Source organism: Arachis hypogaea, chromosome 13 (genome assembly GCF_003086295.3).
Source record: "Arachis hypogaea cultivar Tifrunner chromosome 13, arahy.Tifrunner.gnm2.J5K5, whole genome shotgun sequence".
Lineage (NCBI taxonomy): Eukaryota > Viridiplantae > Streptophyta > Magnoliopsida > Fabales > Fabaceae > Arachis > Arachis hypogaea.
Genome location: NC_092048.1, coordinates 131,008,556 through 131,024,792, shown reverse-complemented (window position 1 = coordinate 131,024,792; position 16,237 = coordinate 131,008,556). Strand labels below are relative to the sequence as shown.

The following is a 16,237-nucleotide window of genomic DNA, read 5'->3' as shown; positions in this document are numbered from 1 at the left end:
ATTCTATCTTGAGTTATGTGGATCCGGCGCGCGACGGAGTCTTCATATAGAGCACGCTTTGGACCACTTTTTTGGACGATGTTCGGAGATCACTCCAAAGTTAGTCGCAGTGAATCTTTCACTCCTTTTTTTATGATCTTAGTATTACTTTCCCCCCGCTTTTGTAGTACTTTTAGAGGGGTAGGACATCTTAGTAGTTCGGTTCCAGTTTAGGAAACCCGTGTGAGGGTTGGGATTGACTTCTTCTTTTGTATCTGGACATATAACTTGGTGTGATACGCGGCTTATGATAGACGACACGTATCCTTAAACTTAACTCATGTGTATATTTGTACATATGTTTATATATGTTATTTTATGTTGCCATGTGTTTTCGTACATCATAACTTTAAAGAAACTAACATTGCGAGTAACTAACGCTGAATCCATTAATAATAGTTTATTCACGATTGAATCAATAAAGGCTTTAATTAATTTTTGTTTCGAAATTCTGAATCTAGAGCTAAGTAGGTCTTCACGACGAGTAACACCTGAACAGTTGGCATTGGTCATGACGTGTCAAAAGTTGGGGTGTTTTAGTCTTAAATCTAACTACATTCCAAGACAGCAATAATACTGAAGCATCATCTCAATTAAAAATTTTTACAACCTTCCACTTATATTTGAAGTCAAAGTAAATAATTTTAACTTTAAATAAATAAAGCTGTTAACAATACTTTATTACCAAGATATTTATCCCAACAAAAAATACTAAAACTCAACCCTTGTTACCACAAATAAAACAGGTAATATTACAAAAATATTATTTATTTAAAATATCATTTATATTGTTCATTTATATTATTCATTGATTATAGAAACTAACTTCACCAACACTAATATCATAAAATCTAGATGATATACCAATTAAAATATTAAGTTAAAAAAAAAAGTAAACGAATCCAACATACATTTTAGATAAAATATATATATATATATAAATAAAGATGGAACAAAAAAGACAATAAAAAAAATGTCTTTACAAATATATACAAAGATAGAACAAAAAAGACAATAAAAAAATGTCTTTACAAAAACATATGACAGAAAAAAATAACTCCAATAATAACCAAAAATAATAAAAGAAAACAAATACCACATAAAAAAATTAAGTTTGTTAATTAAAACAAATATAAAAATAAAAATAATAAATAAAAATATAATTTTATACAATTTTAATATAAAAAAATTTATATTATAAAATATTTTAAATAAAATTATCAAATTTAATAATAAAGTATATATTTTAATTAATTTTTAAATAATATAATATTTATTAAAATATACTATATATTATCGTTAATTTACCACTTCGCGCGATGTAGAAGTCTCACCCTAATTGAAGAGAAATTGGAAAATTTGGAACAAATACCAAATGTGTTATTTTAGTATCTAAAAGTAAAGTGTCTCTGAATATTAATTTCAGTTTAATGTTAAAAAAATGAAATTTAAGAATTAGAAAGTGACGTCAAATTTTTTTTTAAATAAAGTGGATGATAAATTTGCAATGTAGGCATTAAAAGAACATTTTTTAAAACAAAAAATGCATTTGTTTGGCAAAACTTTTCCTTCTCCTTCTTATGATCAAGGTTTTGATAAAAACAGGTTGATTATTGAAAGAGAAATAATATTTATATTATTTTTGTGAATATTTATTTTATCAATTATATTAAATATATACTAAAATTAGCCATTAAATTTAGTTATTAGTATAAAATATATATTATAATATAAATACTAGTTAAAAATAAATTAAATAACATATATTTATATACAAATACATTAGTGGCTGATTTTGATATACAATTAGCATTTTTGTTATTTTATGATTTTTTTATAAAAAACAAATACTTTATTTTCTCTTATTTCTGATTGATTACTTTTAGTCCATATAATATTCTTCTTTAAACTCTTGATTACAAGAAGGATAATATGCCATAATGAAAATCTGTAGACCGTTGTAACTTCACTTGATACATGATCAAAATTCTAAGTGTGTCCTTTTCATGTAGTTTTTCTTTTCTTTTCCTTTGTGTGTGTGTGTGTCCAGCAGCTTTAGCTTAGTTAGTGAGTTCTATGTTACGGTTCCTTAGATTCTGCTAATGCATGTGCATTGTTTGTACTAAAGTGGGAGGAAGGAATAATCACACTAATATTCTAGCCGAAAGTTCACAATCAGTATTTAGGCACAAAGGGGTAGGTTACATTTACAAGTTTAAAACTTACAACATTGAACAACCCCAACAATATTTAGCTCTTCAGGTGTTAAGTCATGTCTGTGTTTGCAGCATAAATTTTTGTACTAGATTCTCCAACACTTTTAGATTAAAGTAACTTGCTTGACTCTACTTATGGCTTAACATGCAGGTTTTTGGCTGTGTTTCTTCTCGCCCAAATTCTTTTTATCTTCAAAAATTGAGTTTTTGGTGCAGCCGTTATGAAATGTATAAGAAATGACCTTTTTCAAATCTATTTAGACTGAAAGGAAAGTATATAGACAATGTATGAGTTAAGGAAGGATACAATGCTAAACATAACCTTTTAACTAACAGCGTCCCTAAACTTTAAGGATAAATCACAAATGAGTTGTTGATACTGTATTAAAATATTTTATGACTGTGATTAAGAATCTAAATCTTAGTACACAAGTTTCAAGTTCAGTAGCATCCAAGTGAAATGGCCACAGAATGGTCCTACAACCTCAGCATTCTGCATTTATGCCTTTATGGCCTATTGGGCTAGGCATTTGAAACTGCCATTCAGATTTAGCATTCAGACTTTTACTTTTCCGTTAATAAGAATAATAGCTTGGAATTCCATTGTTGGTTGCCGCAACTACCCTATAAAGAGAACTTAAAAAGTGGAGCGGTTAAAAAGCTCAATCTAGCATTAATCTTACAATAATTTCGTTTACATTTCATCGGACAATATAGTAGTTGACGTATAAATATGACCACTAGACTAGACACAATAAGAACTAGCAATAAAGGACAAAATTCCACTGTTAAGTCTCATCAAAATGAATAAATAAATTCAGTACCGCAAGGCCATAGCCATTTTCTAGGGATACACCTTTAATCGCAGTCCCAAACGAATGGAAACTGCAATTTAAAGAGAGGGCCCGGAGAGGACAAAGCCTTCCTAACAACCTCATTTACTAACGAATTATAGCTGTACACAGCACACAAGTGAGATACAAATTCTCAAGCTTAGAAGAGTCTAAGGCTCTAAGCATTTAGATACAAACATCCAAAAACAATTATGAGAATTCAAGAACAATCAGGCTGCTTATTCCATTCCTTACGCAGGCTTATCATCTTCTAAGTTAATATGATCTAGAAAAGAAGGTTACTGTATAATGTTGCTTTCAGATTTTCAAAGCCAACTTTGTAGGTAAGGGTAGCTCAAACAGTATATAGCCTGATTTTACAGCAGAACACTGGTTATGAGTTAGGACCCTGAATTTCTTTGAAGCTATTGATATTACAAATTTATAAATCCCTGACCCATGCAAGAGACAAGGAAAAATTCTTGTCATAGATATACATGTACCCGGAAAATCTTATACTTCTTTTAACAAAGGAAAATATCATTTCTAAAAATAAAGTTATAATGCAAAGCACCAACTTGATTTTGGTAGGGAAGCACCTCTGATGTAGATGTCTACTCAGAGTTAAACACCAATTTTTCAAGCCCAACCTTCCTCTCCTCTTTTCTTTGGTCAACTTTCTGAAGGGAAAGTTGGCTTCTTGTTAATGCGAAGCTTCAAACTTTCCTTTCCGAATCAATTGATCCAGATCTTTAGCTTGCAGGGCCTTGAATCAAGCAACACTTCCGTGATCCGAGGCATCATCATAGTAATAAGGAGTTAACTTGCCATCTTTCTTGGCAGGCTTCACTTGTTTCTCTGTTGCCACCTCTTGCAACATCTTCACCACCCTTCTCATGGAGGGCCGGTTGATCGGAAGAGGGCTGGTGCACATGAGGCCAATGTTGAAAACCTTGGAAATTTCGTCTTTGAAACAAGAATCAAGCCTCGAGTCAATTAAATGGTCCACCCCTTTCTGATCCAGGGTGGTGCACACCCACTTCACCAAGTCCTTCTCTCCGAATTCAGGATCCACCGGACGCCTCCCGGTAACCAACTCAAGTATCACAACACCAAAACTGTATATGTCGCTTTTCTCGTTCACTCTGAGAGTGTATGCATATTCTGCAGAACAAAACAATCAAAGGTCAGACTAGTCCAAACAAATATATTAATAACACACGAAACAAAATATGATGCTTGCAAACAAAAATCAAAAGGAAAATATGCTACACAATCTGTACTTTCTTAGAGTTTAGATCATTAACTGTTCATATTTTATTACTAGTAGTCTAGTAATTTAGAGAAATTATAACAACAAAAGTACACATGAAGTGCCATCAAAGGGCTGTTAGTTAAGCTAAGAGAGCAAGAACAGAACAAGATCTACAGAGAGCTCCATACTATTATCAAATTACACTAACAACACGAAGCCTATGTGCTAAGCTAAGCACAAGTATTATCTACCACTAAACCCACAAATGCATCTTTAGAGTCAGAGAAATTATAGTCAACGCGAGCCAAAGTGAAATTTAATAACATGAAATTTCTACAAACCTGGCGCAATGTACCCACAAGACCCAGCTATGACAGACATGGATTTGGTTCCTCCTTTCCCTCCAGTTTCGACGGCCTTGGCCACTCCAAAATCCGCCACCCTGGCACCATAGTCCCCATCCAACAAGATATTGCTGGATTTCACATCTCTATGAACAATTGGTGGAACACAATCATGATGTAGATAAGAGAGGCCTTCAGCAGCGTCAACGGCAATCTTATACCTGGTTGGCCAATCCAACAACCCACCTTTGCTGCTATGCAACAAATCACCAAGACTACCATTGGGCATGTACTCATAAACCAGTAGCTTGCAATCCCTGGTTGTGCAGCAACACCACAGCTTAACAATGTTCTTGTGCCTGATCTTGCCCAAAGTCTCAACCTCCGCATCAAAAGCTTCGTCCTGCACCCGTCCACCACCACCTTTTTCCACATCTCCACTCTCTCCACCCTTCCCTGCCCCTCCCCATATCTTCTTCACCGCAACCGCTTCCCCGCTGCTAAGCACCACCTTGTAGACTCTCCCGGATGACCCACTTCCAATCACATTATCCTCATCAAGGCAATTCAAGATCTCATCTTCACCAAAACCCAGCTTATGAAACGACATCAAGGTCCACCTCGATTTATCAATGGACCTTCTGGCATCCTTGAAAGTCTTATACTTGAGGTAGAACCACACCACGCCCACAAAGAACACCAAAGTGGCGACAATGAAGATAGTCCTGAGAAGCCAAACATAGCCCAAACTCTTGGCTTGGCCTCTTCCACTGCAGAGACCCTTCAAATCCCCACACAAACCGGGGTTCCCCAGAAAGCTATCCACGTACACGTCCTTAGCCAACAGAGGAGGGAGCTCCCCGGAGAGACGATTGTAAGACAAATTCAGAATGTTCAGCTTCAAATTCTGCAATCCGTGAGGGACCATCCCGGAGAACTGGTTCTTGGAGAGATCAAGAGAATTCAAAACTGACAAGCTACCAATCTCATCTGGAATCTTCCCACCAATGCCATTGTTGGCCAAATTCAAAACGCTCAGCTTTTTCAAAGAATGAAGCCCTTTTGGAAGCTCCCCGGATAGTTTGTTGTTGTGAAGATCAAGGGTCCCAAGCTGCCCGAGATTCACAACAGTCTCTGGGATCGAACCGCTGAACATGTTATCGTTGCCAGAAAATTCCACGAGATTGTCCAACCACCCAACCTCGTCGGGGATCACTCCCTCGAACTTATTCTTCGAGAGAAACAGCAGCGAAAGGTTCCCGGCACCGGCAATGGTCTTCGCAATGGGGCCGGAGAACGAATTCTCCGCGAGTTCAAGAAGGTACACGTGGGGGAGACCCCACATCCCCGCCGGCACCTCGCCGGAGAACCGGTTGTTCCCCAGCCTCACCCGCGTCAGGCTCTGGCACGTTCCCAGACTCGCCGGAATCTCGCCGGAAAACAAATTGTATATCACAAGAAGCTCCTCCAGTTCCCCGTGATCGCACAGCGTGGACGGAATCGGCCCCAAGAACTGGTTGCTGGAGACGTCGAGCCACCTGAGAGGAGAATGGCGCCCCAGATTCTCCGGCAACCTTCCGGTGAGACGGTTCCCGAAGATCCTGAGCTCGTAGAGGTTGGGCGAATTGGCAATGCTCGGCGGCAGCTGGCCCTCAAAGCGGTTCTCGTAGAGGTTGAGACTCTCCAAGGGCAACGCGCAGAGCTCCTCCGGTATGGTCCCCGTCAAGTGGTTCATGGAGGCGTCGAGAAGGCGTAGGGCGGTGAGGTTTCTCCAGCCACGAGGCAGGTCCCCGGAGAGCGAGTTGTTGTACAACTCAATCTGAGTCAAACGAGTCAAACGAGTGAGGGAAGTGGGGATGGAACCGTACAAATCGTTGAGCGCAAGGTCCAAGTCCCTGAGGTTCTTCAAGTTGCCAAGCGAGTCTGGAATGGTGCCAACGAGGTTGCACTGTGTGAGCCAGAGAACCTCGAGGTTGGTGAGGTTGCCGAGCGAGTCCGGGATCCGACCCGGGTAGAATGGGTTGTAAGAGAGGTTGAGCATTTTGAGGGTGGTTAGGTTCCCCAATGAGGGAGGGATGGTGCCTTCTAGAAGGTTGTAAACGAGGGAGATGACCTCGAGTTTCTGGAAGGTCCCGAAGGAGTCCGGAATGGGGCCGGAGAAGTTGTTGCCGGTGAGGTCGAGGTAGCGGAGGTTGGGGAGGTGAGGGAGAGTGTGGGGGAGCGTGCCGGTGAGAAGGTTCTGGGAGAGGTCGAGGTGTTGGAGGTTGGAGCAGAGGGAGATGTCGAGGGGGAGGGTGGCGTTGATGGAGTTGTTGAAGAGGTTGATGGAGGAGAGGTTGGGGAGGCGGCAGAGGATATGGGCGGAGAATGGACCGGCGATGTTAGTGTCGGGGAGGGAGAGGGAGGTGACGGTGGTGTTGGTAGGGGGGTCGCAGAGGACGCCAAACCAGTTGCAAGGGGTGGCATGGCGGGGGTTCCAGTCGGCGAGGCGATTGTCGGGGTCGTCGAGGGTTAGCTTGAATTGTTGGAGGTAGAGGCCTTCTTGGTTGAGGGAGGTCACTGGGGAGAGGAGAATGCAGAGCATGCACACAAGCAGATGAAGCATTGTGGCTTCCTATGGAATCAAGACTCTAGAGTCAAGAGTAAGTAATGAGTGTGTGCGCTCAATTTATTGAGACAGACAAATGCACTTGTTTTTTTATTTTTAAATTTTTTTGTATTTGTCCGCTCCTCATAACCAAGCATCTTTAAATAGGACACTCCAGTCTCCAGTGCATCAATTTGGAAAATAACAGTATGATTATGCTGCTAAACTTATAAAATGATTCTTTTTTGGGTTAAACATTCCTGACTTGGCCTAAACAACCGAGGTTTAATTCCAACTCTCACAAAAGATAGTATACAAGTTAATTTTGAGTATACTTGGCGTTAATTAGTAAATGCATGACTACAAAAACATTATTTATATATTAAGATTAATTATTATATATTTATATATATATATTATTTAATTTTTTTAATATATATTTTATATTAATAATTAATTTTAATAGTGGATTTTAATGTTTTTTACTTGACATGACTAATACGGCAAAATGTTACTAGCTAGTAGCTACGGTTAACAACCAATGCGGTTTTGGACTGGTCAGCAAAAGGTGCAGTATTGGTGTAACCGTGTAAGTGATATAGTTACAACATGCATATTGTGATGATACGTAGAGGCTAAAATTTCCTCTATTTAGAACCTTACCTTTTTGCTAGCTTGTAAGTGTGTGTTTGGATTACAGTTTGTAAACGGGAGTTTGTATAAAATTGATTTTGCAAACTTGATTTTGATAAAAAGTAAGTTTGTGTTAAAGTGATTTATGTTTGGTAATTTTTGTATCAAAATTGATTATAGTAAAATAAATGTTGTTTGGCTTATACCATTCAAAATCACTTTTAGATAAAAAATTACTAAAATAGACCTCAACTTAAATAATTTTTTTATATTATCCTATCATTTTAATTTAGATATTTAAATAGATCTTATTAATTAATTTTATAATAAAATTAATATTTATTTACTAAAATAAAAATAACATATAAAAATAGATAAAATATATTTTTAAATAAAAATAAAACAATATAAATTTTAGATATATATAAGAATATTTAATCAAATATGTTACATTTTTTTTAAGTATTAACTAAGAATGTTACCTTAGTATTTTTTTACATCATACTCTTATTCTAATACTCTCGTATTTTATTATTATCTATGATTAATTTTTTATTTAATTTATTTTTTTAATAGAATCATAATCTATGTTATAAAAAATTACACTAAAATATAGTATATGAGAATTATCATTATAAAAGAGAGTACTAAAAATAATAAAAAATTAAATATTTACTTTATAGTAATCGAAACAAATCTAAAAATTTTTTATGATCTTTTTATATAGTATATTTTTAGTATTTTTAGTACTCTTTTTTTAGTATGCTATAATTTTTTACTATTATTATTATTATTTATAGTTAATTTTTTTGTTTAATTTACTTTACCTAATAGAATCAATAAATCATATTATAAAAAGATAATAACAAACATAATACACAAAAAATCACAATTATAAAAATGTATAATATCAAATAAATAGTTGAAAAAAATAAAAATAATAAATAATAAAAAAATAGAGCTCATATAAATAGAAATAATAAGAATTTTATAAATAATATAATAACATATATGAAGGATAAAGTTAGTAAAAGATAAATAAATGGTTAATATCTATGGCTAAAAGCTCGTAAGGAAAACGCAGAAGTTAAAAATAGTTGCTTCTTGTAAACGTTGGTTTTGGTAGCAAAATCACTTCTGCGTTTATGAAAAAAAAATTTGCCAAACCAAAAGTCGAAGCTTTCAAGAAGTCTAAACGTGCTTCTTCTCTTCCAACGAGTTTCCCAAACACACCCTAAGTTGTTTACTTTTAGATCTCAATTTTTGGCCTCGGATTAATTAATAAGTGAATTTTACTGTGTCTATAATTTAGTATTTAATTTTTGTTTAATTTATTTTGATGATAAATTTTAAATATTTAAAAATTAGAATAAATTATCAAAATAATATTCAAAAATTTACATCTCTGACAAAAAAAATCACAAAAAAATTAACAACAAATAAATTTTTATAATATATTTAAAAACATGATAAAAAAATTACATATTAAATATATATATATATATATATACTAAAAAAAGACTTCAGACATATTTATACGAATTTTTGTCATCATTATTAAAAATATAAAATCTTATCCTCTTTAAGATTTAATAATTTTATGTCAAGTGAATTTTTTAAAAAAAAAAATTTAATTATGAACGATCGCATAATTTAAAAAAAAAAAAGGAAAAAACTAGAGATCAAATTTTGTCTAATTTTTTTTGCACCTTCTAAATATTTATTCAAATATTATCACAAAAATTTAGATTAAATGAATAAATTATTTGCTAAATACAATTTTTTTTGTCATTTACAAAAAATATTATATTTATTGATTATTTTTATTGTATTCTAACATTATTTAAGAATTGTTTTATTGATAATATTTTTCAAAGACCTTTTTATCAACACTTAAATTTTTTGAATACTAAATAAATAATTAACTCTTAAAATTATTTATTTTTATATTTTTAAAATTAAATATTAAATTTTAACCTTTTAAATAAATTAGATCCAACCTTCATCGTAGGAATCACCTAATTAATATAGGAGTCGGACTGCCAATTCACATTGAATCGCAATATCTTTCCATCTATGCTTCTTTTCAATTTTATATTAATTTTAATTTATTATTTCTATTTTATTAAATTTAAATATTTTAATTTTAAAGAGATATAATTTTAAAGTTTAAATATATGAAAAAATTTAAAATACATATTTTATTAAATTTTTATAAATAATAACTGATTGAAGAATAAATTTTGATAGATGCCTAATCGCGGCGTGATATTTCATATTTCGGATTCGGGAAATGCTAGTTGTACAATATTAATCAGCCTTTAATCAGCCTTTAATCAGATTTAAATAATATTTAATTATTTTTTTAGTGTAACATGTTCCTATTTTGTAGATACATATCTATAATTAGATTTTAATTTAAATTTAAATTTTAAAACCCACCCACTTCATTGGTGATTATGGTGACTTTGCTTTACTTTCGTAACTTCACGTAACAGATACAGTTTTTTAAATTTCTTATTCTACGGGATATTCACACGCATTAGTGAATCCCAAACCAAAAAAGATTCATTGGTGAAGACCATCACCACCTTCCAGCTGAAGCACTCTCTCATTTTGCATTGGTGAAAGGTATCATTATTTTCCACACATGTGTTTATGTAATTTGTTAAGAAATATAATGTTCAACATTTTTAATTATATTTTAATTTAAACATAAAAACACTCTGCTGATTTAATTGGAACAAGGTTGATCTTATTTAATTTTATTAATAAAGTTGTTGCAAATAAAGTATATAATCAACAATTAATTTAAAATTGTGTTGTTATTTTTCGATTATAATACATCTGATAGTATGATATTTTATACAAAATATTTTTAAAACACATCTAAAATCAGTCAACTTTAATAATACAATATAAATGTTAATAATACAATTATGAATGGTCGAATATAATTATATACATAAACTAAAATATTTTCAATTGTAGTTTCTTTTTCAATTGTAACACATCTAAAATATTAAGTTATACAAAAAAATATTTTTAAAACACATCTAAAATCATAAATCTAAAATTCAAATTTAAACATTAAAAAATAATTGTAACACATCTAAAATTATGAAGTTATACAGAAAATATTTTTGAAACACATCCAAAATCATAAATCTAAAATCTAAATTTAAACATTAAAAAATAATTGTAACACATCTAAAATTATGATGTTATACAGAAAATATTTTTAAAACACATCCAAAATCATAAATCTAAAATTTAAATTTAAACATTAAAAAGACAGCGTTGTAAATGAGCGCCGAAAAGGAGGAAGGCAGCGTTGAGGATGAGCGCGGAAGAGGATGAACGACAGCGGAGGATGACTTCTCGATGTGCACCTCTGACTTTTTCATGTGCGCCTCTGAATTTTCGACATGGCGCAAACGTGACTTCTCTGCTTCTTTGAGTGTTTTGTACGAGTTTAATTAATAATTTGATAGTTTAAGGTTTATTTTATATTTTTTAAATCAAAATTTTGAATTTTGAATAATTTGATTTTTAGATATGTATTTAAATTATAATATATTAATAATTAAATATATTAAATCTGAAAAAAAAATTTAAAATTTAAATTTTAAATTTCAGTTTTTTTAGATTGTATTTTGAATGTGTATTTAATTTTAAAAAGATAATAAATCTATTCATAATTTTTAGTTGTGTTTGTTTTAATTTTTTTTTTAATTATTGTAATAAAAGGCTGAATGTAGTACGATTTTTAAAGGATACTGTTCATACCCTGGCCCAATAAATAGGGCCCAGGACCCAAGCAAAGACGCCCAACCCAAAGGGTTGACCTTCTCCCCAGTACCAGCCTTCATCCCAGAAGTCGGTACTGAACGCGACCTGTTCTAGAGAAGTCGGATACGAGGGTCAGCTGGCAGATAACACTCATTTGAACGAGTAACTGCCCCTAGAAACTCTCTAACCACTTCATAGAGCCATATCTTAACCTCCCTAAGATATGGGAACGGTTATCCACCTAAAAAGGTGGCACTACTTCAGCGGTGGTTATTGGTTCACCACTATAAATACACTGACACCATTCAGGTATGAGAGACCAATATACATTCTAACCTGCTCCCACTCTGGCTAACTTAGGCATCGGAGTGTCTTTGCAGGTACCACCCCCCATTCTTTCTCACGCACAAGTCGGACGGAGGAACACCGAGTACCAGGTCCACTCGATAGTCACCTCCCTCACACGTTTGGGCCAACCAACGCCATCCGGCCCATTAATCTCCGGTTACCCACCGTAACATTGGCGCCGTTGCCGGGGACCCGAGAGATCAACCAGTGATGGCGGATAGATCCCCTGAAGAGGGTCATGTGGAGACAGATTCTGAACAAGAGAATTTGAACACTGGAAACAATGAGGCAGATCAGACCGTCCACCAGGAAGCCAATGATCAACATAGGGAAGGCACCTCCGGAATCAAAAATCCGAAGGTGAACTCCTCGGAGGGGCGCGAATCAGAAAAAGAAGGACCCGCCCACACTAGTGAGCTTATGGGATTAATCCATAGCCGCCTCGAGCAGCTAGAACAGGAGCGGGAACGACAAAAGGAAGCCGAAAAGAACCTAAAAGAGGAGACGGAGCGACGAAAAGAGTTAGAAAGAAAACTCTTAAAATTGGAATCCTCCCTCAAAGGTCGGAATCCCCACGGCGATAGAGAAGATTCTCCCTTAGGAGAGAAAGATCCTTTTAGCGAGGACATAATGAGGGCAAAAGTTCCAAGAAACTTTAGAAGCCCCGATATGGACCTCTATGACGGAACCACTGATCCAAAGCATCGTCTGAGCAACTTTAAAAGTCGGATGTATCTGACTGACGCTTCTGACGCTACGCGATGCAAAGCTTTTCTGACAACCTTGTCAAAAGCAGCGATGAAGTGGTTCGACAGCCTCCCTCCGAGGTCAATTACCAGTTTTGAAGACCTCTCAAGAAAGTTCTTGATGAGGTTCTCCATCCAGAAGGACAAAGTAAAGCATGCACCAAGTCTCCTGGGAATAAAACAGGAGGTTGGGGAGTCCTTACGGGCCTATATGGAAAGGTTCAACAAAGCGTGTTTGGAGATTCAAGACCTGCCCACCGAAGCAGTCATCATGGGGCTAGTCAATGGTCTTAGAGAAGGCCCCTTCTCACAGTCCATATCAAAAAGACACCCCGCCTCTTTAAATGATGTACAGGAAAGAGCTGAAAAGTACATCAATATGGAAGAAAACGCTAGGCTAAGCGGGCACCCTCCCTCAACGAAAGAAAGGGAGAGGGAAGCTAAGAAGAAGGAAGAACTCGGCCTCGATAGGCCAAGAAAATATCACTCTTATACTCCACTGAAAGTTCCTGTAGTGGATGTGTATAGAGAAATTTGCAATACCGAAAGGCTGCCTCCTCCCAGGCCCATTAAAAATAAAAGAGGAGGGAGCCGCGGTGATTACTGTGAGTACCATAAAATATATGGGCACTCCACAAACGACTGTTACGACCTTAAAAATGTGATAGAAAAATTGGCCAGAGAAGGTCGGCTTGACAAATATCTCATAGAAAGGTCGGACAGTCATGGAAAAAGAAAGCGAGACGATATGGATAAAAGAGACCCACCACCACAAACTCCGGAAAGACATATCCATATGATCTCAGGAGGGTTTGCGGGAGGGGGACTCACAAAATCCTCTCGTAAAAGACATCTCAAGAAAATTTAACAGGTCGAAGAGGGATCCTCCGACCTCCCAACCATTTCATTCACAAAGGAAGATGGGCGAGGGATAATCCCTGGGCACGACGACCCAGTAGTAATCACCATTATCCTGGCAAATGCCCATCTACACAGAACACTAGTAGACCAAGGAAGCTCGGCGGACATCCTCTTCAAGCCCGCTTTCGACAAACTAGGATTAGATGAGAAAGAGTTAAGAGCCTACCCCGACACCTTGTACGGGTTAGGCGACACGCCAATAAAGCCACTAGGATTTTTGCCCCTCCACACCACCTTTGGAAAGGGGGAGAAGACAAAGACTCTGAGTATAGACTTTATAGTCATCGACGTGGGGTCGGCCTATAATGCTTTAATCGGCAGAGCTACCCTTAATCGACTCGGAGCGGTGGTATCGACACCCCACCTTTGCATGAAATTCCCGACCTCAGCAGGGATAGCAACGGTGAGGGGAGATCAGAAGCTAGCAAGGAAATGATACAATGAAAGCCTAAACCTGAGAGGAAAAGGCAAAGAAGTTCACACAATAGAGCTCGGTGGAGCAAGGATTAAAGAAGAGCTGCGACCCCAGCCCGGGGGAAAAACCGAGGAGATTCAGGTCGGCGAAGAGGAAGGAAAAAACACTCACATAGGAGCCAACCTAAGGGAAACCCTAAGACAAGGGTTGACCAAGCTTCTAAGAGATAATTCCGATCTCTTCGCCTGGAAGGCCTCCGACATGCCTGGGATAGACCCCGAGCTCATGTCCCACAAGCTTTCGGTCTACTCGGGATCTCGACCTATACAACAACGAAGACGCAAGCTCGGCCCAGAGCGAGCTCTAATAGTAGAGGAGCAAGTACAAGCGCTCCTAGAAGCCGGTTTCATCAGAGAAGTCAAGTATCCAACATGGCTAGCCAATGTAGTGCTAGTCAAAAAACAAAACGGTAAATGGAGAATGTGCGTCGATTATACCGACTTAAATAAGGCATGTCCTAAGGACCCTTATCCACTACCAAGCATTGACGCCCTAGTAGACTCTAGCTCGGGGTATCAATACTTGTCGTTCATGGACGCCTACTCAGGATATAACCAAATCCCGATGTATGAACCAGACCAGGAAAAAACATCATTCATCACGCCCAGAGCTAACTTTTGCTACGTGGTCATGCCATTTGGATTGAAAAATGCAGGGGCCACATATCAGAGGCTGATGAATAAGGTGTTTGCCCCTCACTTAGGGAGCTTAATGGAAGCATACGTCGACGATATGCTGGTAAAGACCAAGAAGGAAGTCGACCTCTTGTCTGACCTCTCACAAGTCTTTGACACCATAAGGTTGCACGGGATGAGACTAAATCCTGCAAAGTGCGCCTTCGCAGTGGAGGCAGGAAAATTTCTAGGATTCATGCTAACACAAAGAGGGATCGAAGCCAATCCCGACAAGTGTAGAGCTATCCTAGAAATGAAAAGCCCGACTTGTTTGAGAGAGGTCCAACAGCTGAATGGCCGACTAGCAGCTCTCTCCAGATTTTTGGCAGGATCGGCACTAAGATCCCTTCCACTGTTCTCCCTATTGAGAAAGGGACACCAGTTTGAGTGGACTCCCGAATGCGAGGAGGCATTCCAGGAGTTCAAAAAGTTTTTGAGCCAACCTCCTATTTTGACCCGACCTATAGCCGGAAAAGACCTCGTCCTATACCTATCCGTGGCAGACAAGGCTGTCTCAGCAGCCTTGATAAGAGAAGACGAGGTCGGTCAACACCCAATCTATTTCATCAGTAAAGTTCTACAGGGCCCTGAGCTAAGGTATCACAAATTAGAGAAGTTTGCCTACTCCTTAGTAATAGCCTCTCGAAGGCTACGGCCTTACTTTCAAGCTCACACAATAAGAGTCCGCACGAACCAACCTATGAAGCAAATCCTCCAAAAGACGGATGTTGCAGGAAGAATGGTTCAATGGGCAATAGAGCTCTCCGAATTCGACTTGAAGTACGAAACTCGGACGGCGATTAAAGCCCAGTGCCTCGCCGACTTCATTGCGGAATATGCAGGGGATCAAGAGGATAAACCAACTACCTGGGAACTCTACGTGGATGGATCCTCCAATAAAACAGGAAGCGGCGCAGGCATAATATTGGTAGACGAAAGGGGAACCCAGATAGAGGTCTCCCTCAAGTTTGAGTTCCCAGCTTCAAATAATCAGGCAGAATATGAAGCCTTGATCGCAGGATTAAAGCTGGCAGAAGAAGTCGGTGCTACCAAGGTAATGGTATACAGTGACTCTCAAGTGGTGACCTCCCAAATAAGTGGAGAATATCAGGCAAAAGACCCAAATATGAAGAAATACTTGGAAAAAACTCTGGAGCACCTCGGGCGTTTTGCAGAAACCGAGGTCACGCACATAACTCGGGATCTAAATAGCATAGCAGACGCCCTATCCAAGTTAGCAAGTACCAAGCCAGGGGGAAATAACAGAAGCCTGATCCAAGAAACTCTCCAGGAACCTTCAGTGGTAAAAATGGAAGACAAACAAGAAGTCTTTGAAGTGGTCGGATTAAACCTCGGATGGATGAACCCCTTGAT

The 16,237-nt window shown here is 37.0% G+C and overlaps 1 protein-coding gene across 1 annotated transcript; it reads right to left on the bottom strand.

Annotated features, from left to right (window-relative positions):
- Positions 1 to 3,387: 3,387 nt before the first annotated feature.
- On the bottom strand, positions 3,388 to 7,516 carry LOC112733540 (receptor-like protein kinase HSL1). Its single transcript, XM_025782530.3, has 2 exons — positions 4,685 to 7,516; positions 3,388 to 4,252 (listed from the first exon to the last, which is right to left on the bottom strand). Exons 1-2 carry the CDS (start codon positions 7,290 to 7,292, stop codon positions 3,861 to 3,863), a joined length of 3,000 nt encoding a protein of 999 aa, XP_025638315.1. The 5' UTR covers positions 7,293 to 7,516; the 3' UTR covers positions 3,388 to 3,860.
- Between the last annotated feature and the right edge of the window lie 8,721 nt (positions 7,517 to 16,237).

What these genes read in the sequence shown, in the direction of transcription:
- LOC112733540 (XM_025782530.3), bottom strand. Translation starts at nt 7,292, where the DNA reads ATGCTTCATCTGCTTGTGTGCATGCTCTGCATTCTCCTCTCCCCAGTG. An exon ending in TTGTGGGTACATTGCGCCAG is followed by an intron (nt 4,253 to 4,684) that starts GTTTGTAGAAAT and finishes TTTGTTCTGCAG; the next exon opens with AATATGCATACACTCTCAGA.